This window comes from Monodelphis domestica, chromosome 7 (genome assembly GCF_027887165.1).
Source record: "Monodelphis domestica isolate mMonDom1 chromosome 7, mMonDom1.pri, whole genome shotgun sequence".
Lineage (NCBI taxonomy): Eukaryota > Metazoa > Chordata > Mammalia > Didelphimorphia > Didelphidae > Monodelphis > Monodelphis domestica.
In genome coordinates, this window is record NC_077233.1 from 76,402,364 (window position 1) to 76,429,388 (window position 27,025).

At 36.0% G+C, this 27,025-nt stretch overlaps 1 protein-coding gene and 1 pseudogene across 10 annotated transcripts in view; both read left to right on the top strand.

Annotated features, from left to right (window-relative positions):
• The window catches only part of COBL (cordon-bleu WH2 repeat protein), a 345,155-nt gene that overhangs the window by 188,045 nt on the left and 130,085 nt on the right, over nt 1-27,025 (top strand). For all 10 annotated transcript variants that reach the window (XM_007500391.3, XM_056804833.1, XM_056804831.1 and 7 more), the window contains one exon: nt 2,622-2,843. In XM_007500391.3, the coding sequence (XP_007500453.2) occupies nt 2,622-2,843 (222 nt within the window). The remainder of the gene's footprint in view (nt 1-2,621; nt 2,844-27,025) is intronic.
• On the top strand, nt 2,854-9,760 carry LOC130455470 (V-type proton ATPase subunit E 1-like; annotated as a pseudogene).

Here is a 27,025-nt window from a genome sequence, read left to right on the forward strand (position 1 = left end):
ACAAAACCTTTTCATTTTAATGTATGAAAATCAATACACCTTGAAGATATCTCACATCTATCAGGTTAGGTAAAATGATAAAAGAGAGTAATTACAAATGTTGAGGGGATGTGAAAAAATGGGGATACTAATTCACTGTTGGTGGAACTTTGAACTAATACAACCATTTGGGAGAACAATCTAGAATAGTGTTCAAAGTGTTACAAAACAAGTGTTACAAATATCTTTTGACCTGACAATTCCACTATTGTTTCCTAAGGAGATCAGAGGAAAAGGGAAAGAACCTATAGTTCTAAAAAAATTATAGCAGCTCTCTTTGTGGTTGCAAAGAATTTGAAATTGAAGGAATGTTCACCCCTTGGGGACTGGCTAAACAAGTTGTGGTATACAATTGTGATGCAACACTACTGTACCACAAAAAATAATGAACAGGTTAATTGTGGAAAAAATGTGGAAAGACCTACATGAAATTATGAAGAATAGAACAAGCAGAACCAAGAGAATATGATATATGGTAACATATTGTTTGAGGAATAACTTCTATATGTCTACCTATGGAGAAAGCACTAATAAATAGAATTAAGTTAGAAATAAGTTTGTATATACATATATCTTTTTGTGAAATGATACCTTCTCTAATGAAGAAAGGGGAGGATGGAAAGGAGTTAACTGAGTATTTTAATGTAACAAATAAAATTTTTAAAAGAAGTAAATATAAGAAAAACATGAAAAAATGATCGGATTTTATATCTAACAAAATATTTTGAAATAGCATCTATATTTGCAGAAGGTGAGCATTTGAAAGCATTTGCGAAATTTTTTCCAAGATGTATGGCTAATGATTTTGCCAGAATTTTTTTATTTTCCAAAGTGGAATCCTATGCATAACTGCCATTAAATTTGCTCATCTTAACAGAATATAAAATAATCCTCAATCCAGCTTTTGTGATACTTAGCTTGTCTTGAAACATCTCTTACTAGATGCTACAGGAGATCCCTGCCTCACTTTAGATTCAGCATGGTGTCAATACAAGGCGGTGATGCAATTATCTTATATTTAGATTGTATTTTAAGTGATTTAATATTTGCAATATCTAATTGGAAAATTATTTTACATGCAGTCTTTGATCTTCATAAGAGGGGCCACAGGGTGGCTCAGATTATGATTTAGGATAAAACTGTTCATAGTATTAAATGTCATATTACTTTTGTAGTAAGTTTTTTAACACAGCCCTCAAGTCTAGCAGATATATGTATATGTAATATGTATTTATATATACTCACAAATTCTTTATACTCAATAATCATGCCCTATGATTATCTATTCACAACTTTTAAATTAAATTAAATTGAAATTGAATTTAAAAATTTTAATTAAAAAATCAGAGGGAATATCGCAGCGGTTCCCTGAATTGCAATTTTGGAAGATAGCAATGATATTTTCCCCTGGTTTTATTTTTAATGGATCTGAAATGAATTCCATCTATTTTCTCTCACCAAAATGTGTACTCTGAAATATTTTAAATTGCTGTCTGAGTTTATTCTTCATCTTCTTCTGCACATCCTAGTTGACAGGTTAGCACTTGAGGACAGGGGTGAGAGATGCCATTCATACCATTCACCAGTCATCATTACTAAAGTGTGCCCTATCAAGGAAGAGTCCACCTTAGTTAGAAGTTAAATCCAATCCCTCCTCCACTCCTTGTTGAATCTATCTTCCTAAAGCTATGTATGATTGTGCCACACCTCCCTTCAGTAAACTTATCACATCTTTAGTCAAATATAAAATCCTCTGCTTTGCACTCAAAGCCTTTTACAACCTGACTTTCTCAAGCCTTTCCAATCATTTTATACCTTGCCCCCACATACTCCACAACCCAATAACAGTAGCCTCCTTGCTTTATCTTTCAATTCCAGGCATTTTCACTGACTTGTAAAATCTATGCCAGGAGTTCTCCTTCCTTATCTCCACCTCCCACCTTCTCTGGTTTCCCAACTGAAATCCCATTTTCTATATGAAACCTCTATCAGTCCTTACTGCTATCAGGAAGTGCCTTCTTTTTGTTGATCGTCAATATTTTGCTTCTACATATTTGCTTTCCTGTTGTCTTCCCATTAGACTGTGAGCTCCTGGATAGCAGGGATCATCTTTTGCATTTCTTTGTATCCTCAGCAAGCTCTATGCTTGGCATACAGTATTTGCTTAATAGAGGTTTTTTGACTGACTACCTTATATTAGGAAGTATTGTTGTATAATTGCAAGACACTGACTCAAAGACACCAATTCTAGGTTTAAATTCTACTTTAGATTACTTATGTGAAGTTGAACAAATCATTGGACCTCCTTGGGCCTCAGTTTCCACATTCAGAAACTGAAGGGGTTGGACTTGATGACATCTAAAGTCCCAACTCTGAACCTATAATATACTTTATGATAAAGAAAATCAATGGAAGTCCCTTGCCATATGTGAGCTACTACTCAAATTTTAGCAGAAAAGTTACATTGTGAACTCAGTCTGATAAGAAAATAAGTGTTAGTTGGAGTTTTAAAATATAAATTATTAGGAAAATAGTATTTTAACTCATTTTTGTTTTCATGTGTTTGTTTTCTTGTGTTTCAGGGCTGTTTAACAACTCCCAACTCCCCATCTGTGAATTCTCGTTCCCTTACATTGGGTCCATCCCTCTCCCTTAGCAACATCTCTGGAGTATCATCAGTAAAGTCAGACATGAAGAAGCGTAGAGCACCTCCTCCTCCATCAGCAACACCATCAGTAACGCCATCAGCAACACCATCATTGCCAAGCACTGAGACATTTGGTCAAGACAAGGTGTCAGAAAAGGTAACGAGATTATTGTATCCAAGGAATAATGTTCTAAATTGACTAACTAAACTAATTCAAATTTAAAAAAAAGATAACAGCATGGTGTTTGGACCTAGAATTGGTGGTTCTTGAATGTAAGAAAGTCTCTGTAATAGAGGATAACTGTAGTTCATCAACCATTTCATTTGACTCCATCGTTACTTTTCTCATGTTTTTAAGACAAGAATGCAGATTCGCTACATAAAATAGGTCTGGATCTTTTAAAAAAAACTTCCCATATTCACCTTTTAGGTATTAATAGTTGGCAACATATTGCTTGAGTTGTTGAACCAAGGCAGTCCTTTATGATAATGGGGTCTAGCCAACTTTTACTATTGGATCCTTCTGAGTTTGTTTTCATCGGCCATTCCATGACTCCATACTTTTCTTTTTTTCCCTTTTAAAGAGATCTTTATCAAAGATTAGTATTAAACTTCATAGTATAGTGTATGCTTCAGCCTGGCTAAATGTCATTGAGTCTAGTCATACCAGGAAGAAAATACATGCATCTTGGTAACTTGAACAGCTAGAATACATTGTATTTATGTGGTAATGTTTAATAATTGTTAGGAGCGGAATCCATCCCTTTACCACTCAAGATATTCAGACTGAAACCATCCTACTTCCTTATATTCACTTACTGGTGAACTGCTTTGCTTGCAAATATCTAGAGTCCTGGTGTTGTTTCACTGGAGTATTTGCTCTAATCCTGATTTCTCTACTATGTGACTTCACATCAACTTGTTAGACTTACTCCCAATAGTGAACAGTTCTCACAACCTCAGTGTTGTGAGGCTGAACAGGAATTGATCTGTATTGCAGATACTCAAAATAAATGAAACCAAGTAAAGAAAAAAACTTGAAAAACAGCTGATTCAGAGTCTCAAAAACTCTGAGATTGTCCTTGGAAATTGAGCTTATCAGTTTACATAATGATCTTTTGTGTTTCCCAGTGTTAAAAAAAAAAAAAGCTTCCCTTTTTAAACTCTTTAAAGGAATGCAGAATCTTTGTAGGTGATTATAGCATTAAGTGTTGAAGGAAGCACCTGTAAGCTTGTGGAAGAGGCTCCTATTGTCAGAGACAGAATTACTACTTTGATTCTTTCCTTCACTGCTTTTCTTTGGCTTTCTCTTCCCTTCCTACCTTCACGTGACATATGCACACTCTTTGAAACATCCAAACCCTGAGCTCCCTCCCAGTGGATAGGAAAGTCTTTCATACTGTTCTACAATGGTGCATTTCAAGGCTTAAAAATGTACCATAGTGGGAAAAATTCTTCAAAGAAATATTTTTTCTAAGTCTGCCTTTTATTGTGCCACCCACTTTGGTCTCCAGGATTTCCTAATACTTGGGTATGTTGGGATTCAGGATGGGTGAGACTCTGCTACCCAAGACAATATATGAGTCACCCAGGGACAAGAGATGTACTTGATTATGTATTTTGAAATATGATAGTCTGACAGCTTGGTTTGATGTATTTTTAAATTCTCTCTCAAACCATGATATCCATAACCACTAGAATCTCAGCTTTCTACAGTGATATCTGAAAAGAGGCATGAATGACAAACTTAAACTTGCACACTCATTGATTTCTGCCTACTCAGTTGACTTGTTTCCACCATCCTTTGTATCATTTCCTACAGTATTCTCCAGGTTTCTCTTTACCTATTTTATTATCATTCCCAAATTGATCATTAAGCAAGCTAGAGACCCCTCTTGGTCACCACCCAATAGCCTCCCTAAAATCAAATCCCTTGGATTTTAGAGACTGACCTCAGGTTTTTGACTTGATGACTTCTGTGCATCTTCATAGGTTCAGAGATATAGAACTAGAAAGCCATCTCAAAGACCATCTAGTATAAACTTCATGTTATAAATGGGGAAACTGAGGCCCAGGGAGATTAAGTGACTTGACCACACAGATAGAGCCAAGATCTGAAGCCAGGTCCTCTGCTTTTGGAGGCAGGACCCTTTCTTCTTTAGTAGTCACCTGCTTAGGCAGATAACCTCTGGCTGTCATAATTTTGGTGTATCTCTTTTGTCCTCAAGTCCCTTCCTTGTGTTATTTCCTTATTGCCCTTTCCGAACCCCCCCAAAAGGTCCCATTCTGTCTTTTCTATTGCTTAGGTACTTGACACTCAGTAGTGTTTAACTCTGTGACCCAGAGAGCTTCTCAACCTCACCCATAGAACTCTGACCCTGAAATCTAAAGGAACTCCTTGACATTTACAGCCCAAGTCTATTCATTGTGCCTCAAGTACTTTTTCTTAAGGAAAAGATCTTTTCTTCCTGTTGTAAAAACAGTGGCTAATCTTACTCTGTGCTACCTTCCCCATGATGCTTTGGACATATAAAGAAACTTAGCTACAAGGAATGTAGCACTTTATCAGCAAAAAGAGAACCAAAAGCCCATTTCTATAATGTGCCTGTAATGAATCATTTCCGTTCACCTTTTCATTTCATTCATCATTTTCGTGCCACCTAGTAACATTAGACTTCAGAGGCATGAAGAGACTCCCCATGAAAGGTATCAGAGTTAGGATTCAAACCCAGGTCTCATGATTCTAAATCTATTATCATAGCCAGGGAATATCCATGTGGGACCTCTTGGGCAGGCTGTCAGTCCCCTCTCAGAATAGTGTTCTCAAATGCATAAAATAAAATACCATTTAGATTGACATGAAAGGGTCATTTTTCCACCATCCAAGTTCACAAACTTGAAATCTATTCTTGGATTTCAGCTTAAGAATCCCTGCACTATATAGACTATGCCATCTCAATTCAATCCATCAAGTGTTTATTAACTACCTAGAAAACAGAGGGAGCTAGATGGTACAGTGAGTAGGACTTAGACTCAGAAAAACTTGAATTCAGTTTCTGCCCAGATTCTTACTAGCTAAATTACTTACCTCCTACTCAAGCCAAAGTACCTCTCAGTATCTCATTTTCCTCATCTGTAAAATGGGGATATTTAATAGCACCCACCTTCCAGGACTGTTTTCAGATTCAATTGAGATAACATGGATAGCACTTTGCAAACCTTAAAGCATGATACAAAAGCTAGCTCTTAGTAATAGCAACATTCATGGCATCGGTTTTGACTTACTACCCTCTCATTTGCAAAGAAATTTTTACGTGGGAAAAGATGTTTCCTTTTTAACGGCAACAACAAAAAGAACAGTTTTGCTTTAAGGTGTTTTTTGTTTGTGTAAGAAATGTTTCCAGAATGAGAAGCATATGTATAACTGCATCATTATGGTTTCATTTTCTCTAAGTCTTTCAATTCTCTCACCCATAGTAAGTGGGCAAAATCAACTCTAATGAGAAATAGCATACAATAAATAGAATTAGATGGGAATTAGGAATAGGGTTGAGAGTCTATTTAAAAAAATAATAGTGGACACACACATGACTTGTTTTCTCTGTTTCTGTGTATCCTATAAAATGCATCTTAGAAACATTCTCCTTGTAGATAATAAGGGTTTTGCAAGAAAAGATTTCAACACAGATACTACCTCTTCCCTGTAACCTCCTTGATATCTTTTCCTAACCAGGAGTTATTCCTCTCTCATCTGAAATCATGTCTTTGTAATTTTATTAAACACTAATCCCTATTAGAATGTTGGCTTCTTAGGAGAATATGTCTTAACTGATGTCTGTGTATCTCCAAAACCTAGCCTGGTGCATTGATCAATGCATATTGAATAAAGGGCTAAGTGAATCCACTTTTCTGTATCCTAACTTTCTAAGTTAAAATGGATAGCTATAGATTAGTTTGATTGGTGAGTACTAGAAGTATAAAATCAGAGGAAATTGTTTCCTCCTTTTATGCAAAGAAATACTAAAATAGTTTATGTCTTCTCTGAGAGATAGAGAGGAATAGTGGGAGGAATGGTGGACTTGGAATCAGGAAAACCTTAATTCAAATCCAACCTAAAATACTTAGTAAATTTGTAGCCCTGGGCACATGTGATTTTTTTTAGTGTTGGGTTCCATATCTCATAGAATCATCAATCTAGAGCTATAGTATTCCACAAGGGCATTGAGTTCTATCCCCACTATTTTATAGAATGCAGTTGAAGGAATAATGTCCAGGAGTTCTAGAAAGCTATATGAGAACTAATCGTGTAGGATCACAAAAGCTAAAATGAATGGGAACTATATATATACATGTACATATATATACACATACATATATACATATATATACACACATACATGCATGTAGAGTCATGTTTGTATCTAAGGAAAATGCAGTGATGAAATTTCAGCATTTCTATCATTTCTTTGCATCCTTTCCAGATAATCCTTCTTAAATTTCTTGTGGCAGTGACATGATACTGAGTGACCTTCATAAAACCCTCCATTTCTATTTTTAAAAGATCCATAAAACAATAATCTGTTCAAAGTTTCTTTGTCAGTATATTGTTGATTAACTTCATGAAGAGCTCTTTGATTGAAGATCCACTTAGTGTTACTATGATTATTGTTATTATTAAGAATGAGCAAAGGGGCCAAGGTTATGATAATTGTGATACAGATGAACTTTTATTTCAGTCTATTTGGTTTTTCAGTATCAGTGCAAAAAAATCCTCAAAAATATCATTTACAGATTTCTGGGAAAGGAACTTAGAAATATATTTTTGTTGGTAGTGTTGGGGAAGAACGTCAGTTCTTTCTTAATAGACTTCCTTCCATAAAAAGATAAGATGTTTGTTTAGAAAACCTTATTATGTGCGACTGTTGCTAACAGGAATATCCTGAAGAAGAAGGTTGGGTTTTTTTCCCAGTGATGTGTCTAGTTGATGAGAAAACTGAAATTCTTGAGTTTTGACTTTTAAAATAAATACCTTAATATGAAATTTTTCTGAAAAATATATTTGGAGATATAAAAATTAAGGGGCAATAATTTCAACCATTTTCTCATCTATCTAAAGTCTTCTTTCATTTTTGCCTTGTCATTTAGACACATTTTGTCGTTAGCAGACTCAGAATTTCTCCTTTAGTATTGGAGATTTTTCCAAATTGATTTTGTCTAGCTTTATGTAAAACTGCAGCCAATGGCATTGGTACCAAGAAGAGATGGGTTACCTTTCAGCTGGACAGTTTGCATTTATAACTACTTTAAGATTCATCATCCAGTATGTTTGCCTTTCACTGGGCATTGTGTTGGTCCATTTAGCTGGTGCATTGGTCCATGTGTCTGGGATAAGCATTGCAGATGAACAGTGAGTTGAGTCCAGAATCTAAAAGGAGAAAGAAGGGGACTTAAATTTGATATGTGAAATTTTTCAGTTAATTTCAACATTCTCAAGCTGTTCCCCACTGCAAAAATGCCACTTTTTAACCACAAAGGTCATACAAATAGTCTTAATATATTTCAGTGATAGAAAAAGTGAAGAAAATCCAGAATGCTTGGCATCTCTTGTCACTTAGTCTTCTGCCATCCTCAGAGGTTGTCACCTCTGTGTAGGAGTTGCTGCTGTCACCATGACCCTCAGCAATGTCAACGTCCAAAAGCAGTTCAAACACATGATGGCTTTCATCAAACAGGAAGCAAACGAGAAGGCTGAAGAAATAAATGCAAAGGCAGAAGAAGAATTCGACATTGAGAAGGGTTGTCTTGTATAAACACAGAGGTTGAAGATAATGGAGTATTACGAGAAGAAAGAGAAACACATCGAGCAGCAGAAGAAAATTCAGATGTCCACCTTGATGAACCAGGCAAGACCGAGAGTCCTCAAAGCCAGGGATGGACCTTATCTCAGACTTAATAAATGAAGCAAAGGGGAGCCTCGCCAGTATCATGAAAAATACACCCAAGTACCAGGTGCTTTGGGATGGTCTTGTCCTTCAGGGTTTATATCAATTACTGGAGCCCCAAATGATTGTCCATTGCAAGAAAGATGGTCACGACTGCAGTGCAAAAAGCAATCCCTTTGTACAGGATTGCAGCCAAAAGAGATCTTAATGTTCAAGCTGATCAGAAAACATTTCTGCCAGCAGAGATATCTGGAGGTGTTGAGATCTTTATTTTATTTTTTAAGCCCTTATCTTCTGTCTTGGAATCAATATTGTGTACTGGTTCCAAGGCAAAAGAGTGGTAAGGGCTAGGCAATGGGGATTAAGTGACTTGCCCAGGGTCACACAGCTGGAAAGTGTCTGAGGTCAGATTTGAACCCAGGACCTCCCATCTCTAGGCCTGGTTCTCAATCCATTGAGCTACCTACCTTCCCCCAGATGTTGAAATCTTTAATGGAAATGGTAAAACAAAACGCTCTAATACCCTAGAAAGTAGATTGGATCTTATAGACCAACAGATGATGCCAGAAGTTCGTGTGGTCTTGTTTGGGATTAATAACAACAGGGAACTTTCAGACTAAGCCTCTGATGATGTTGGATCCATTCCATCTGCTGTATTGATGAGCTATAAAAGTATCTAAAATCAAGAAACCAATTATCATTGTTCTTCCTTTTTGATGCTCTGACACCGTCCTGTGTTCTCCAGTGAAATAACTTTTGTGTAGAAAGCCATCAGCCTAAGTGTTAACTTTGGGACTTAATGTTAACTTATGGACTTAACTGTCAAGAAGTCACCTAGTTCATCCAGATGTTCTGCTCTCCTCTACATTTTAGGGATAAGGGAATACCTATCAGTTGCATGGTTTTCACTGAGAATCCTACTTCTGTGATCTGCCTTAGACTGGAGTGAGCTGAGGGAAGTATATCATAACCTCTTTGTATTTGATTATGACAGGTTACTTTAAGGAGCATGCATTCATGCCAGCATTCATAGTATTACTCCTGTTAACTCTTTGGGCTTAGAGACTTTCCTCAGTTATGTCTGTAATTCAAAAACCCAAGCTATGTGAATATGCTTTATTAAAATAAAATATGTGGATCATATATATATATATATATATATATATAAACATATATATATATATATATTTCAGTGATAACCAAGGCTTTAGAAATGGAATACATGAAGAGTCTGTGAAATTCTCCACTTAGAGAATGGCAGGTCTGATAATTCTCTCCACTTAGCACAAATGGCAAATGAGATCCATCAGACTGTTCCTTAGTAGGTAAATTCTAGGAAGTTACTTGAGGCACATTGAGATTAAGTGACTTGCATAAGATCACACAGCTGGTATCAGCAGGATTTGTCCCCGTGTCTTCTTAAATCTCAGTCTAACACTGCACCAAACAATCTCCATAGCAAAGGGGTTAGAAATGTGGGTGATAGTAAAATCAGGGTATGTTCCTGCAGTTCCAGGGGTATATATTTGCCAGAGAAATCCACAGTGATGATACACAGTCAGTCACCCTGTGACTGCGTAGATTGCATAGATCTTTGTGGAATGTTCACAAGAGCCCAACCATGTAATAATAATAACTATAAGAATAATAAAATAACTAACACATATAGTACATACTAAGTGCCAGGCACTGTGTTAAGCATTTTACAAATTTTATCTCAATTGATCCTCACAATAGCTCTTGGAGGAAGATGCTACCATTATCCCTATTTTACAGTTGAGGAAACTGAAGCAAACAAAGTTTAAGTGACCTGCCCAGAGTCATCCAGCTATTAAGAGTTCAAGGCTGGATTTGAACTCAGTTCTTTTTGACTCTCAGCCTGATACCCTTTACACTGAGTCATCTAAATGTAAAATAATCACAACATTATAATCTGTACCTGTAGAGAAATGACCCATATTGATAAGATTATGTCCATTGAAATATAAGTATTGACATATTTAAGATTTACACATAATATTTGCTTTGACCAAAGTGAGTCCATGACCCCAAAAAGGTTAAGAATCAACCCCTGATTTATGATATAGCTGAGGCCATTTCTTTAACCAATTCAAATTGATACCTGTTTTGGAGCTTTAAAGACTTAAAGTTCTCTGGGGCATGGAGAGGTTAAGTGATTTACCTATGATATTACACTGGATAGGGCTCTAGACTTGGAGTTAGGAAGAAAAGTTCAAATCTTGCCTCCGACACTTATTAGATATGTGACTTCTGGAAAGTCATTGAACCTACCTATACCTCCATTTCCTTAAAAGAAGTTGGGCTCCATGACCTCTAAGATCTTTTCCAGTGTTTAATATATATATATATATATTATATATATATATATATATATATATATGGTCCTTTGATAAATAATGTGAATCATTTCATCTTGGAATTCATGATGCCTAGTAGTTGAATCTTATGAGAGATAGATGTCTATCTACATTTTAGAAGAATACATCAGACTTCCAAGGGAATAAAAAGAGGAATTTTTTGCAGTTAGAAACACTTGGAAGTTAAAAAAAAAAAGGATACCAAGAATGATAAGATAAGCTCTTGGAGACTTTCAATGATTTAATTCCAAAAAACTTTTAGGTATCAGAAGATCAGTCTAACCTTTGAGAAAGTCTGCTTATTGAGATGTTATATCTAAGCCTGGGCCCCTCAGTGAAAAGCAAAAAAAAAATATGCCAAATAAAGTATAAGTAAATGAACAAAACTAAAACATAAGAAAAATTAATTATAAAGAAAATCTCACAGAAAAATCAACAAAAATTTAAAAGTAAGGAAATGACCAAAAAGTTTCTAATAAATTAAAAAGGACTACAGAGTAGAAGAATGCATTATATAAAAAACAAAAATGCAACAAGAACCTCCAAATTCTAATGGAATATAAATATTAATTTTTAAATAAAAGCTGAAAGAGGAAGAGAAGGATAAACTAGTATTTTTATAGCACTTCAAGGTTTGCAAAGTACTTTTCATATGTTAACTCATGTGATTCTCATGTGAGATAGGTTCTATTATTGTCTCTATTTTGCAGATGAGAAAATAGAGGCACAGAAAGAATTGTCTTTTTCAAGGTCACACAGCTTAGTTAAGTGTCTGGAATAGGATCTGAACTTCAGTCTTCTTGATTCCAAAGTCCTGCATTCTATCCATTGGCCTACTTAGCTGCCTCATAAGAGTCTCCAGAATGATTTTTAATATTACTACAAAAATTAAAGGAAGATACAAAGTAGATTTTAGGATTGGAAAAGAAGTTGTTAAAGAAGAATTGAAAAGACAAACACAAGAAAAGGTAGTTTAGGGAAAATAATGGAGAATTGTTCTAAAGCAGTGGACTCTGGAAAAAAGGAGCAGATCTAGAAATCAGAAATGCAAACATGGAATGACGATGCATCTGTGATCTCATCAACTTAGATATTCCCTTCAATGTTTCAGACTTTAACCGTTGCATCTTCTAAGACTCTTGCCCTAAACCTCCCATTAGCTTGCCACAGGAGATCTATTCATTGTTCTTGAGAACAAAGAGTATCAAGAATAAAATCTAAAGAGCATGGATTAAAAATACTTGAGATTTTTACATATCAACACAAATGAACTTGAAGTCAGAATATGAAAAAACCATATAATTATTGTTATGCTTTGGGCAGAACATGGTAAAAGTAGAAGCTTGATTATCATATTTAAGAAATTATGCCAGATAATTAGCCTGAAATATTGGAAATAGAAGGTGAAATATCATCAGGGGGTTTTAACTTTTCTGTGTCATAGACCTTTTTAGTTATCTGGGTAAGCCTATGGTTGTCTTTATCTTCATAGGATGTTTATAAATACTTAAAATAAAGTATGTAGAGTTTTAAAGGAAGCCAGTCATATTGCTATAGATGCATTTTTTTTGCCATCCAAATTCACAGAACTTTGATATCTATAGACTATTGAATTCCTGATGTAAATCAATAGAACTCCTGATATAAATCAATAGAATCCACAAATTAATAACCAAGGAAAACCCCAGCTTTAACATTACAGAAATGTTGTGGTCCAGTTCTAGGACCTTAGTGCTAAATACTAAATCTTCTAATACTCAGGAAAAATAATATGAATCATGTAGACCGTTTCTTTTTTTTACTTGAGAAATAAAAGAGAAAGCTAAGTCTGATACTTTAAATAGCAAAGGAAATCTGTGTCTGTGGAATAACATTCTGCAAAGTTAAGCTCACTATAAATGAAAAAAAAAATAAAAGATCTTTTTTTTCCACAAAGAAAGGCACCTGAATCATTCTCCTTGGAAAAGACAGCAATGAGCAAAGCAATAAATTTTCAAATCAATTAAATAACTGAAGCTTTTAAAGAGTAAACAATTTCATATCATTTAAAGGTCAAGAAGCCATTTTATATTTATATACTTCAAAGATATTACAAAGCTATTCTTTTAGAATTTGAATCTTATTTTAAGGCTATTGAGAAAAGGAAGAACATTCACAGATGAAATCTCAACCAAATAGAACTGTTTTGCCACTTTTTTAAGGAAAAATATTGAGAAGTTAATTTTCTAGAGAAGAGGTTATGATATCAAAAAAATACCCTGATAAAAAAGAAAATAAAGTAAATTATAAAAATAAACAGTGCTATCTATTTTTAAAATGCCAAAAAAGCAGTGGAAACAAAGGAAGAAGAACAAAAATAACAATATTATTCAGGGAACTCTCCGGTAAGCTTAGCATTTAAAGAGACAAGAATGACATCTATCCATCCATCATCCATCCATCATCCATTCATCATCCATTCATCCAGCCATCTATCTTTCTGTTTTTCTATCAATCTATCTACCTACCTATCCTCACACACACACACACACATATTTAGTTCTAAGGCAGTAAGGGCTAGGCAATGGGGGTTAAGTGATTTGCTCAGGGTTACACAGCTAAGAAGTATCTGGGTCAAAATTTAAACCCAGGTCCTCCTGCCTCTGGCTCTGGTTCTCAATCCACTAAGCCATCTAGCTCCCCCTTCAGACTGATTAAATATGTCTCTTCCTTCTACACTCCACACTCTGTGCTATGGCCAGACTGACCTATTGTTATTTCATATAAATGACATTACATTTCCAGCCTCCATACCTGAAATATGCTCCTGCCCCACTTCTACTCCTACCCTCAGTCCCTTCCAGGCTCATCTCACACACTGCCTCCTTTGAGAAGCCTTTCCTGATTTCTTCTCTACCTCCTTTGGTTAAAGATCGATGTTAATACATTGTGTATTCATTTTGTATCTATTCTATATTTACCTAATTTGTGAATCTTCAGATTGGCATATTAAAAAATAGATTGGGAAAAAAAGAAGACAAGGATGATAGCCAGTTGCAGGAATGGTACCAAATAGCATCAAGAAGGCTGAACTCAAATGTGTGAAGAATCCTATGAATAAAGACAAGGAGTTTTTAAAAATATATTCTTAGCAGAGGAAAAAAAAGGAAAACAAAAAAACAAAAAAAGGAAGACCTTTGTTTAGAGCAGAGTTTGTCAATATTAAGAGATAACAGAAAAATCAAACCACTCAGTTCTTATTTTATTTATCTCTCAAGTAGAGTGCTTTTTAGACTAAACCTGACCCAAGGAAATAGGAACTCAGATAGACGAGGAAATGGTAATACTAGTAAAAGAAAAGCTAACATGTGTATAGTTCTCAAAGGTCTGCAAAGTACTTTACCTGCATTATTTCATTTGAGCCTCACAAACCTTGTAAATAGGTGCTGTTATCATCTGTATTTTTTACAGGTGAGGAAACTGAGCCTCAGAGATTTTAAATGACTTTCCCAGGAATACACAGCCAGCAAAGGTCTGAGACAGGCTTTTGACTTGGATCATCCTGACTCTGAAGTCCAATATTCATACCAAAAGTGCTCCTAGCTACTCTACAGGACTTTGACTCCTGTCCCAGCTAAGGTCTCCCACTCAGAAAGTGGTGAGCTTTGAGGGATGATTTGAAATATATTGAACAACTAGAGAGAAGTTTAAAAAAAAGGATTTTCAATAATAAGGGGAAAGAATTCTGCAAATGTTTGGGCTTCAGATAAATTCCAGGACAGCTTTCTTAAGTATCTGAATTATATATAATTGAGATGATGTTCTGAGCCTGAATTCATTTCAGGGTTTCTAACTGTACATTAGTGTCCAAGTGTAGACAAGGGGAGAGAGTTGGTAAGAGATGAATGAAATAGTTGCTTTGCAAAAGTAAGGACCCAGTTGAAACTGCAGATCCTGTCAGTCATGCAGGATAGTAGATGGATGAATGCATGAATGAAATGAAATACTTCTTTATTCTCAGCGTAGTACCTGGCACATCATACTCATTCTGGCATTGCCTTCTTTCTGTTTATATAGGTATATCTTGCACGATTCATCTTGGTCCTTGTAAACACTTAGGGTTATCTCATTTTTACTCTAAATATATACAGAAGGAATTGCTGCTTACTCTTTGGGGTCCTTGTTCTACTTAGTTATCTGCAGAGAAGGTAATTAAGATAAGAGATTTATAGAAGAATGGTAACAGACCTTGTCCCCCTCACCAACACACTTTCCCATACATTTTTAACGGACCCCAAGATGGAAGTGTTTGCTCATTGTTCCAACACAAGCATAAACTTGGTCTCAAATGACATTAACTTTACGAAACTCATTTTATCCTTTAAGTTCTATCACAATTAAGTTCACAGTTGCTAAAGAGCATATTATTTCCACTAATTTCTAGCCTTCTCATTAAGATTTTTCCTCTCCCCTTCCCTTTATTAGTAGCAGATAATATTGCTTCATCGTCCTTACCTTCAGCCATACCTCTGGGGCTGGAGCCAGGCTAGAAAGCTTAGACTACCTGTAATTAAAACTACTGCTGTGCTAATAATTCCCTGGTTGACTTTATGCTTGACAGGAGCAGGACTATGTACATTCCAGTTAGGCACTGTGGCCCCAGACTGAAACTTCCTCCCTCATTGGTTAAGATTTTTGGTCAACCATTCATTCACTCAACAAACATTTATTAAATGCTAGCTATGTGTGGAGCTCAGTGTTAGGTCCTAGGGGAAATAAAACAGTTTAGATAGACAAAGCCCCAGCCCACATGGAGGCTAAAATAGTCTCAGAAAATAACTTTTTTTGTTTTCCCCAACCAGGAAATCAAAATAAAATCTACTTCTGGTTCAAGCAAACAGAATTATTCTTACAGTGTTTCTCTAATGGTAAATTGCATTTATATCTAACCATTAGCTGTTGGATGTTGTTACATTTCCTTTATGCCTTCTGGCATTACAGGTTTTTGTGTGTGTGTGTTGGGTTTTTTTATCTCTAGTGAAAAAGTGGAAATAGCACTGAATTTGGACCCAAAAACTTGGGTTCAAGTTCAGGATAGCTCTAGGATCTTGGTTAAATCTCTTTGCATTTCAAAATCTCAGTTTCCTCCTCTGAATAGTAGGGACATTGATACCCAGTTATCTACTTCATCGAGTTGATATGAAGATCAGATGGATAATAATGTGTGCAAGCTACTTCATTAACCATAAAGTGCTATCTAAATGGCAGCTGTTACCATTATCATTTAGACTCCAGAACCAGGTATTTTGATGCAAGGCTACTGATCTTGGCACTGAAGACAGGGGGTGATCCTAAGACTCGGGAAATTCTGCCTCAAATTCTTACTGTCTCTCTGATCCTAAGCAAATCACTTCTTCTTTAAGTACTCCAGGCAACTCTCTTAAGATTCTAAGCTGCACAACATCATAGACTTAGGGGTGAACCTTAGAAGCCACTAAGTCCAGCCTCCTCGTTTTATAGATAAAGAAACTGAAGGAAGGAGAAGATTCATCCTATGTCCAGGGTTACAGAGCTAGAGGATGCCCTAGGTGGGATTTCCTGACTCCTAGGTCCACCTACTATCCCCTACCCCATATTACCTCTGTGTTGTCAATCCTCACATCGGTGGGAGACTTTTGCACCTGGAGTTTCTTGCACTGATCAACTCACAAGTCTGGACAAAAATAACAATAAACAGAAAGGCTAATGAAATATTTGTTCTTATGAAATCCCAGCACTAAATGGTAACTATCGTCTAAACTTAGGACATTCCTTTGTCCTCAGATCCAAGAAGAAAATTGGCAGTTGATGAACCATGGGAAGTGCACTTTTGCCTGAGGCTTCATTTGCATTTGTTTAAAAAAGCTAGACTTGCTAAAATGGGTTGTTAGGAGGTATAGGAAAAGCTCCTATCAGGAGAGATTTAGATATGAAATCAGACATCTGGAAATTGTTTAAATTTCCTGAAAAAATACTATTGGAGCAACTTGGGTAAGTGATTTGTTGAAAGCTAGCTGGCCCACTAATTCTGGGATCCAGGCACTGCCCCTTTGGTAAGTTTTTCTCAATAGAGCAAAAGCAAGAATTTTTCTCAGGCTGCTTTTTTTTTTAGCTTAGCATCCTAGAGCTACTGTGTTATATTTGGCCTTTGTCTTTAGTAAGGGACTTCAGTGTGAATCATTTGAATCAAAATTAAAAACTGTATTCTACAACCTCCCTGATTGCAGTCCAATAAATATTAAGCTCCTACTTATAGGATAGGCATCATAGATACAAAGACTAATGGGCATTAATTCCTTATTTTATAGGAGATTATATTCCCTAGAGGTTTCAAGGTACATGAACATTTTCAAGTGGAATGCAAGGTAGAGATCAACAACAACCAAAAAAAAAAGATCAATCAGCCAGTAAGCATTTAAAACACACATACACACACACACACACACACACACACACACACACACACACACGCCTCTTAATCTCTGTCTCAGAATCTATATTAAATATCAGTTTCAAGGCAGAAAGACAGTAAGGCTCACATCACTAGGAGTTGTCTGAGGCAAGATTTGAACCTAGGATCTCTAGACCTGGGAATACAAAGATGAAATGAGGCTATCTGCCCTTATGGAGCTTGACAGGATTGTAGGAGACCACATATATAAATGCATGTATGTGTATGTGTCTCTGTATAATATATGAGAGAGCAAAATAGCTAGAATGGCTTAAACCTGCTCTAATGAATAAACAAATATACCTCACAAGGTCTGGGCTGACTTTTCCAACTCACATTCAAGCAGCAGTATTATATAGCACTAGTGGTATTGCTAGGTAAAAACATAGAAAAGACAATATGAGAATTCTTGGACAGTCTAAAAGTTATGATAAAAAGAGCTTAAACATTATACTTAAGTAAATTATTCAGGAAAATTACCCTGAAGTTTCTGAACTAGATGAAAAAAAAGAACTTAAAAGAATTTCTAGACTACCACCTGTAAGAGAAACAACAGGAAAATTCATAGGAACCTCATAGCTAAGTTTTATAACTCCCAACTTTTCCCCAAGGAGGAAATACTAAAAGCACCTGAAAAGAAGCAATATGAACACTATGAAGCAATAATTAGGATAACATAAAATTAAGCAGCTTCTACATTAAAACAATGAAGGACATGGAATACAATATTTCAAAGAGCAAAGGAGCTGGGTTTACAACCAAGAATAACCTACCCAGCAAAGCTTCATATTACCATACAGGGGGAAAATGGTCATTTAATGAAATAAAAGACCTTCAAATATTCTTGAAGAAAAAAAAACACAACTAAATGGAAAATTTGAGCTTACAAGAATGAGAAGAGACATAAGAAGACAACATGAAAGACCTATTATAAAAGATTTAATAAGGTCAAAATGTTTACTTCTCATGTTACAAAATGGTATATTTAAGCCTTAAAATAATATCATTAATTGGGTAGTTTGAAGGAGCATTTATTTTATTGATAGAAGCTTCAAGGTCAAATTGAATATATGGAATAAGTCATAAAATAAAATTGGATGGGGAAGAATAAAATGGAATAATTATCTTGTATATAAGATGCATGAGTGAAAGAAATGTTTATTAGCTTTTAAAAATATTTTTCCTTCAACTTAACAAGCTTTTATTTTTTTAACCTTCTGACTCTTTCCCTGTAGGGGGAAGGAGAGAACTAATAAATAAATGTACATATAGCCAAGCAAAACAAATACCTCCTTTGTTCATATACAAAATGTCAGTTTCATTCTGCAGCTTGAGTTAATTGTGTCTCTTTCACAAGATAATATGCTTCATCAGTCTTCCTAGAATCATGGCTGGACATTACATTGATCAGAGTCCTTAAGCCTTTTTTTTTTAATCTATTATATGTTGTGTCTCTACATTACAGACTTTTATATATTACACCTACTTGAGAGGTCTTTTTTGCCAGTTAAAAACTGATAACACAGTGGACCACTAGGTGGCACAGAGGATAGTGCCCAGAGTAAGGAAATTGAGTCTTTCTGAGTTCAGTTCCAACCTCAAACTCTTACTAACTCTGTGACCCTGGGCAAGTCACTTAACCCTGTTTTGCTTCAGTTTTGTCATCTGTAAAGTGAGCTAGAGAAGGAAATGGCAAAGATTATATTTGCCAAGATAACCCCAAATGGGATCGCAAAGAGTCAGATATGACTAGAAAATCAGTGAACTGCAGCAATAAAGAAAAGTACTCTCTCTATTTTTTATCCCACTCATCCTTCCTCATCACCTGGAAAGAGAAAGAAAAATTAATTTCTTGTAATAAATTTACAATTATAGCAAACACAATTCTCATAGCAAATAGTTAAGCAAAACAAATTTCCTCAAAGTCTGTTTAAAAAATGCCTATCCCTCATTCTCACTCCTAAGTCCATCACCTGTACAAAATGGATAGTGTATTTCATCATCAGTCCTCTGGAATCACAAAAGTGAAATACTCAGAACAACTCATACTCCAGTTGTCAGTGTCTAACATTGATGCACTGATGAATACTTCATGATTCCAGAAATTGGTGCAGGAGAAAAAGCACTGGGTTGGGAATGGGAGGACCAAGGTTTAGAGTCTGAATCTGCTATTTATTATAATCTGCAGGAGCTTGGGCAAAGTAGTTAAACTTTTCTGTATTTCTTCATTTCTTCCGTTTCTTCATCAAAATAACAATTTAACTAAAGGATCTTCAAGGTCTTTTTCAGCTCTGAAATCTATAAAGGCTAAGATATGGGCATTCTCTAACACAAAAAGAAAGTAGTACCCATCTTGTCTAATTCTTGCATTGAATTTTTAAGAATTCCTCTATATAGGATCTCTATCTAGCACACTGAAGAACTTCTCTAGATCTTCTAACATTTTACTGGATATTATATATCTTTGTGTTATTTGTAATCCTTTATATCTCACTAAACTACTGGACCACTTCATGTCTATAATATCATGTTTAAATACTCATAATTAGGCTTTATTGATGACTAAAGAAATAGTGAGTAGGTGTGTTTCAGTTAAAACATACACTTCCTATCTGTTACCTCATGGTCTCATTTTTTCCCTTCTTGCCCGACTCTTAAAACAGCTTCCATCCTGAAGGAGAGAAAGAAAGAGGGTCTATTCATGGATTGCCAAAGCTGGCTTTCCTCTTCCAAGTCCTCCCAGCACTGGTATTAACATGTGAGCATTAGAAAAAGTCAAAGCTTGCCAGGACTAGAAAGTATCAGAGGATGACAAGTTCAGAACTCAAAACCCAAATCCAGCTTCCTTTTCCCACACTGCAAATGTAAACCAATCACCGTTACTGGACAACTTATACTAACCACAACCCACTTTGAGAAATTTAGAAAGTTAATTCCTTGAGTACAGCAAGTATTATGACTTTATGTTGTGTACCGCAGTCAAGTCAGCACACTAGATGTATCAAAGAAATGCTTTCGGTGGCAAGGACACCACCTGGAAAATAGCGCCAATATGGGTAGTTGTGATAGATATTTCTCTGCTGCCCTGTTAAATAGCCCTATCAGCTCCAACCCTTTTTCATTCCCAATTTCATCTTCACAGCACAGTAACTAGAGATAAATAAATGCTACAAAAGACACACTGTGCCCAAGCTAAGGAGTTTTTATCTACTGAAATAGAAGAATCTAAAAACTATATTAAGGAGAGCTGGGAGGTTTTTAGTACTTTGCTAATTTCAGGCTTTTTCCTTTGAATAATGTGTGTGTGTTTCCAGACATATTCAGTCACCACACTTACAGCAGACATTCAGGTACATGGATTACTAATGCTATATGAGACTTTGAAGATGTCCAATCCAAACCCTTTATTTTACAGGGAAAAAAACTGAGATCCATAGAGATTATGACTTATCCAAGGTCAGAAATTAGTAATGTTTCGGTGGTTTTAAATGTCAATGAAAGAAAACACACACACACACACACACACACACACACACACACACACACACACACACACACACACGAGATCAATCTCTGCCTTCATTGTTAGTCCAAAATAATGTATACTCAGAAGGAGTTTGAATTTTTTTCCTATGAGAGCAGTTACTACACTGTACATGAATAGACAACTTTCAAACCACAGACCCTTTGGATTAAAAGCTAGTCAGTTGTATCCAGCTCTCTTCCCTTCTCTTGCTGCAAGTATAATCCAAGGGACAAAATTAATTCTGCAACTTAAAAAAAATGAGTGGAAAAGAATTCCTCTCATAAGATCCAACTCTTTCCTATGTCTTTACGAGTTTACAACAAAACTTAGGAGGAAGGAGGGTGACAAGGTTGAGGTGTGGTTTCCTTTATATCAAGAGCAGTCTCCCTGAGAGGCTTGAATAAACTTCAGTTTAAACAAAGTTTAGAGACTTTCTCAGCTTGAATGAATTGCCAGAAAGCCCTTTAGGGTGTAGCAGACTTCTTTCCACTTCATAAGTGATAACTTGAGTTGACACGACATGAAAAGGGTTCGTGTTAGGATGGGCTAGTTGGGTTTCCTTTTATTTCAGTGTTCCTGCCTTATACAAAGGTCAAGGAGAAAAATCCAGAAAATTAGCATCCCATGTTTTGCTGTAGTTAGTTACCTCAGCAAAACATTTTCACTAGAGACCAATTGATTCAGATTACTTATCTTCCTCTTACAGGTTGCACTGAAGTCAAACACTCATGTCAGACCTAAGACCTAAGTAGATTTTTTTTTCCTTTTCTGGTAAGGCAGGAAGGGGAATTTCATTGCAGTAGGTCTTAACGTGTCACTTCTCTCAGTCTCTCTTCTGTAATGTGTTTACATTCTCTTTTAGCCTTTAATAGATATACTCCTTGTACCCCATAACCCTAAAATTGTCAAAAGTCTCCATTAAATGTTAAATTCTGTACTTTGGTGGGATTCTCCAATCTCCCTTCCTTTTCCTCTAGTTTTCCAAAGCTGAGCACAACAAGGCTTATTTCCTCTAGTTGCTGAAGCAATTTTTCACAATTTTGCATTTCCCTTTCACAGAAGACAGCAATGCCTTCTCAACTTTTGTCCAGGGTTTTCGAGTTCCCTAAGGACAAAAAAAGACTAGTTCCCAAGGAACCAAGGGTGACTCCCTCTGCTTTTTGTCAGCAGTGGCCAGTTCTAACAGTAATGAAAGAAAAAAATGTTTAACAAGCACTTCGAAAGCATTGTGAGAAATTTTCTTCATAATTGTTTCTGTCACATTTTAGTTTTAGTTACTTCATTGAGCTGTTGAGATATTTCAGGTATTTGATGCCAGAAATGGGTTTCACAATATCTTTTTTATTATTTTGCTCTTTATTTTCACAGCTGATTATTTATTAACTATTCACAGAACCTGGCGAGAGAGAGAGAGAGAGAGGGAGAGAAGGAGAGAGAAAGAGAGAGGGAGAGAGAGAGAGAGAGAGAAACAGAGAGAGACAGAGACAGAGACAGAGACAGAGAGAGGTCAGAAAATGACCATTTTTAAAGGAAAAAAAATCTTAAATGTAAGTCAAATTATTTGCCCTTGGTTCAAGGTTTCATTGTCTAAAAATAATTAAAGAGAGGGAATTTAAATATTTAATGTTTCTACATTTTACCAAATGAATCTAAAGAAATAAGCTGATACATTAATAATTGCTAGTGAATTCTATTTTCAGTTTTCTTTTGTCCTGAGGATTTTCCTGATACCTTACCTATAGTGCTTACATTAAAGTTTGTTCATTCAACAAACATTGAGTGCTAAGCATGGCCAGCAGCCTGGGGTTTTGAAAGACCATTTGATTTGGAGTTAAGGCTCTTAGGCTATTGATGCTGGACATAATTATCTGTGAGACCAAGAGGTCTGGACAAATCTATGAACCAATCAGAGCCTCACTTTCTAGGCTTGCAAAAAGGGAATATTGATCCTTCTTCAATTTCCCTCACAGGAATTCTCTGAGGAAAATTATCATCTTAAGGTACTGTGGACATTTAAAACATTAGTTTTAACATGCAGGTTTCCACAGCAATCCAAAAGTTTGTATATCACATCTTTGATACTCAAAATTCTTTTAAACTTACCTGCACAGTACCATAGTCACCAGATATGTTGAGAGAACAAAGTTTGACTTAAATTAAGTGGGAGAAGGAGGCATAGGAATAGAAAGGGAAGGGGAGAGAGCATGAATCTGCGTCCAGAGGAGCTTTTTAAATACCAAATCCTACAAGACTTCAGCAGTTCAAGATTTGACAGGGTTCTCTTTTCTTTGGACAAAAGAGGCTTTTTTGAAAGTAAAAATCCCTTCTGATCAGTCCTCCACATCACTGTGTTAGCTCTGGAGCTACTCTGGATTTCTCCAGAGACCTTTACAGGTCAAGAGGTGGGAAATTGATGTCTGAGAAAAAGAAGGAAAAGGGCAATAAGACTGACCTTTGTCATAGTATTAGGAGACTAATCAGCTTAGCTCTCATGTTTATTTTTAGCTAGTAAGCTAAGCTCCCCTTGTAGGCACCGCGATGGGAAAGGAGAAAGCTCAAGAAATTTTGTGCATCTGCCCCGGTGAGTGAGTTTACTCCCAGTATCATTGGAAAAGTGGAGGTTTCACTAATAATAGAGGCTATATTTCTCTCTCCTTCTGCTTATAAAATTTAGTTCAGGTGCTTCATGTGGGGGACTGTGCTAGGTTACAGGGGAGATGCAGAAATTAAAATGACAGGATTGGCTTTCCAAAAGGTTACAATCTAGCAGAGAGGGATTGAAACCCATGTAATAACTGACAAGTTAGAAAAAAATAAAAAGCATGGCCAAGGCTAAGCAATACTATGAGAATTTCTTTTTTTTAACCTTTTCTAATTTTTTCCAATTATAGGTAGAAATAGTTTTTTAACTGTTGTCTGCCATTTTGTGATTCAGATTCTTCTACTCCTTTCCTTTCAGTTTCAAGGCCTTAAATAATCTGATATCAATTGTACTAGTGAATATATATTTCCATATTCTTCATACCATAAAAGAAGATACCTATTACCTATATAAGAGAAAGTCATGAAAGAAATAAAATGAAAAATGAAATGCTTTGCTCTGCAATCAAACTCCAACAGTTACTTCTTTGACTATGGATAGTATTTTTCATCATGAGACCTTGAGTTATCTTGGAACTTTTCATTGCTGATAATAGTTTAATCCTTCACAGTTGATCATTGTACAATATTTCTGTTACTGTATACAGTCTTCTCCTAGTTCTTCTCACTTCACTTTGCCTCACTTCATATTAGTCTTTCCAGGTTTTTCTGAACTCATCCTGTTCATCATTTCTTATGGCACAATAATCCTCCATTACAATTATGTACCACAACTTATTCAATCATTCTGCAGTTGATGGACATCCCCTCAGTTTCCAATTCTTTGCCACTACAAAAAGACTTGCTATAAATATTTTTATACAAGTAGATCCATTCCCCTTGTCTTTGATCTCTTGATATAGATCCAATAGTGGTATTTCTGGGTCAAAAAATGCACAGTTATATGGCCCTTTGGGCATGGTTCCAAGTTGCTTTCCAGAGTAATTGTATCAGTTCATATAGTTCCACCCACAGTGTATTAATGTCCCAATTTTCCCACATTCCCTACAACACTTATCATTTTTTTTTTGGTCATGTTAGGCAATCTGATATGTGTGAGGTGGTATCTCAGAGTTGTTTTAATTTGAATTTCTCTGATCAGTAATGATTTAGAACATTTTTTCATATCACACTAGATAGTTTTAATTTTTCATCTGAGAACTATCTGTTCATATCCCTTGATCATTTATTAATTGAGCAGTGCTTCATAGTCTTATAATGTGAGTCGTTCTCTATATATTTTTGAAATGAAGCCTTTGTCAGAGACACTTTGGTTATAAAAATGTTTTCCCAGTTTTTTTTTTTGTTTCCCTTCTAAACTTGGTTGCATTGCATGAAAACTTTTTAACTTAATTTAATTAAAATGATCCATTTCATTTTTGTAATGTTTCCTATGTCTTGTTTAGTCAGAAATGCTTCCCTTATCTATAAGTTTGACAGGTAATCTATTCCATATTCTGCTATTTTTTATGATATCCCTTTATATTTCTACATCAAGTATCCATTTTGACTTTCATCTTGGTGTATATTGTGTGAGATGTTGGTCTACGCGTACTTTCTGTCATATTGTTTTTCAGTTTTCCCAGCAGTTTTTGTCAAATAGTGAGTTCTTCCCCCCCAAAGCATGGATCTTTGGGTTTATCAATCACTAGGTTAACATGGTGATTTTAAGTAGAGTACGAATTTCAAGGAAGGAGAAAAATCCTTGCTTGCTGGGAAGAGGACACCTTAGCAGGACCTCAGAGAACAGGAATTTTTTGAAGGGAATTGAATTTATACACCCTTCACAGTTTTAAAAATAATATCTTTTAAAATCTGGTCCATATTTACAGAGGTTGTTTTCCCAAGATGCCAAAACGCTAATACATTGATATTGCAAGGTGATTTCTCAACTGGAAATTTCTTGCCAGAAAGGTTCAAAGAATCAGTCAAGCAAGCATTTATTGACTGCTTGCTACCTACCAAGCACTGTGCTAATGCCAGTACATAGAAAGATAAAAATAAAATGACCCCCGTTATCAAAAGGCTTACATTCTATGTACATTTGTGAGTATCTACTGAAGTAGTTTGGGGGAGAAAGGGTATGAGCCATGTAGGGGATCAAGAAAGACTTCATGGAGAAGACATCAGGGGTCTCTGAGGGGCAGAGGCAAGGAGGGAATGCATGGGGGCCCAGCTAGAGCATCAATATGGGCACTCTAGGTGAAGTGCTGCGTGTAAAGAGCCAGTTTATTGGACCAAGCATTCATGAAGGGGAGTCCGTATCTAATGAGACAACGAAGGTAGGATGAGCCCAAGTGGTAGGGATTTAAAGACCAAACAGAAATTTGTATCTGATTCTACAGGCAATATGGAGCCATTAGAGTCTGCTGAGTAAAAGAAGAACGTGGTCTAATTTCTGCCGAAGGAAAATCCTTTACATGACAAGGTAGAGGATGCCTTCAGAAGGGGAAGATCTGAGGCAGGGACTTGGGATAGTTTGGATCAGAGATGATGCAGGCCTGGAAAAAGGTCATAGGATTATAGACCTAAACTGTAGAGGTCATCTAATTCAATTATCTAATTTAAGTGATGAGGCGACTGAGGGGCAGAGAAATGGAGTGATGTACCTACAGTGGCACAGTAAATGGCAAGGCTCAGAACAGGTCTTCCAACTAAAAGTGCAAACCTTCATGGTAAATGCTTTCCACGGTGCCACGTGACTGTAAAGAGATGTTGTGGAGGTCTGGATGGAAATAGTTAGGAAATTAGTTATGTGACTTAAAGGAAATGAGGAATTGAGGATAGCTCTGAAGTGTGAATTGGGAACGTGGAAGAATGATGGTTCTCTCAAAGAAATAGTGAAGTTTGGAAGAGGACTAGTTTAAGGGAGAAACATAAGGATTCTGTGTTTCGCATGTAGAGTGTGAAATGCCCACAAGACATTCCATTTGATATGTCTAATAGGCAGTTGGCAATCCAGACCGAAGATGAGGACTTGATATATAGACCTAGGAATCATGTGCATAGTAGAATAATTTAATTAACCCCTTTGGAACTGCTGAGATCCCTGGGAGAGAGAAGACAAAAGGACCCAGGACAGATTCTTGAAATATATTTGACAGTCTTCAAGGGGGAGAAATGTTGGTGGTATATAGATGATAAATCACCTGAGACTGAGGAATATGGCCAGGTTACTGAATTATAGATTTGAGACTGGGAAAGACTTATAAATCATCTAGTCCAACAACTTCATTTGGAGCATCATTTAAAACAAGTCCCTTCTGTGATGCTTTGGTTAGTTTCCAGGCACCTCTTAAAATCAGGTAGAGCTCTAAGACCCCAAGCCAACATGCCTTCATGGGCAACACGAGCTATCTACAATTTTCCCCATTCTCTAGGTGC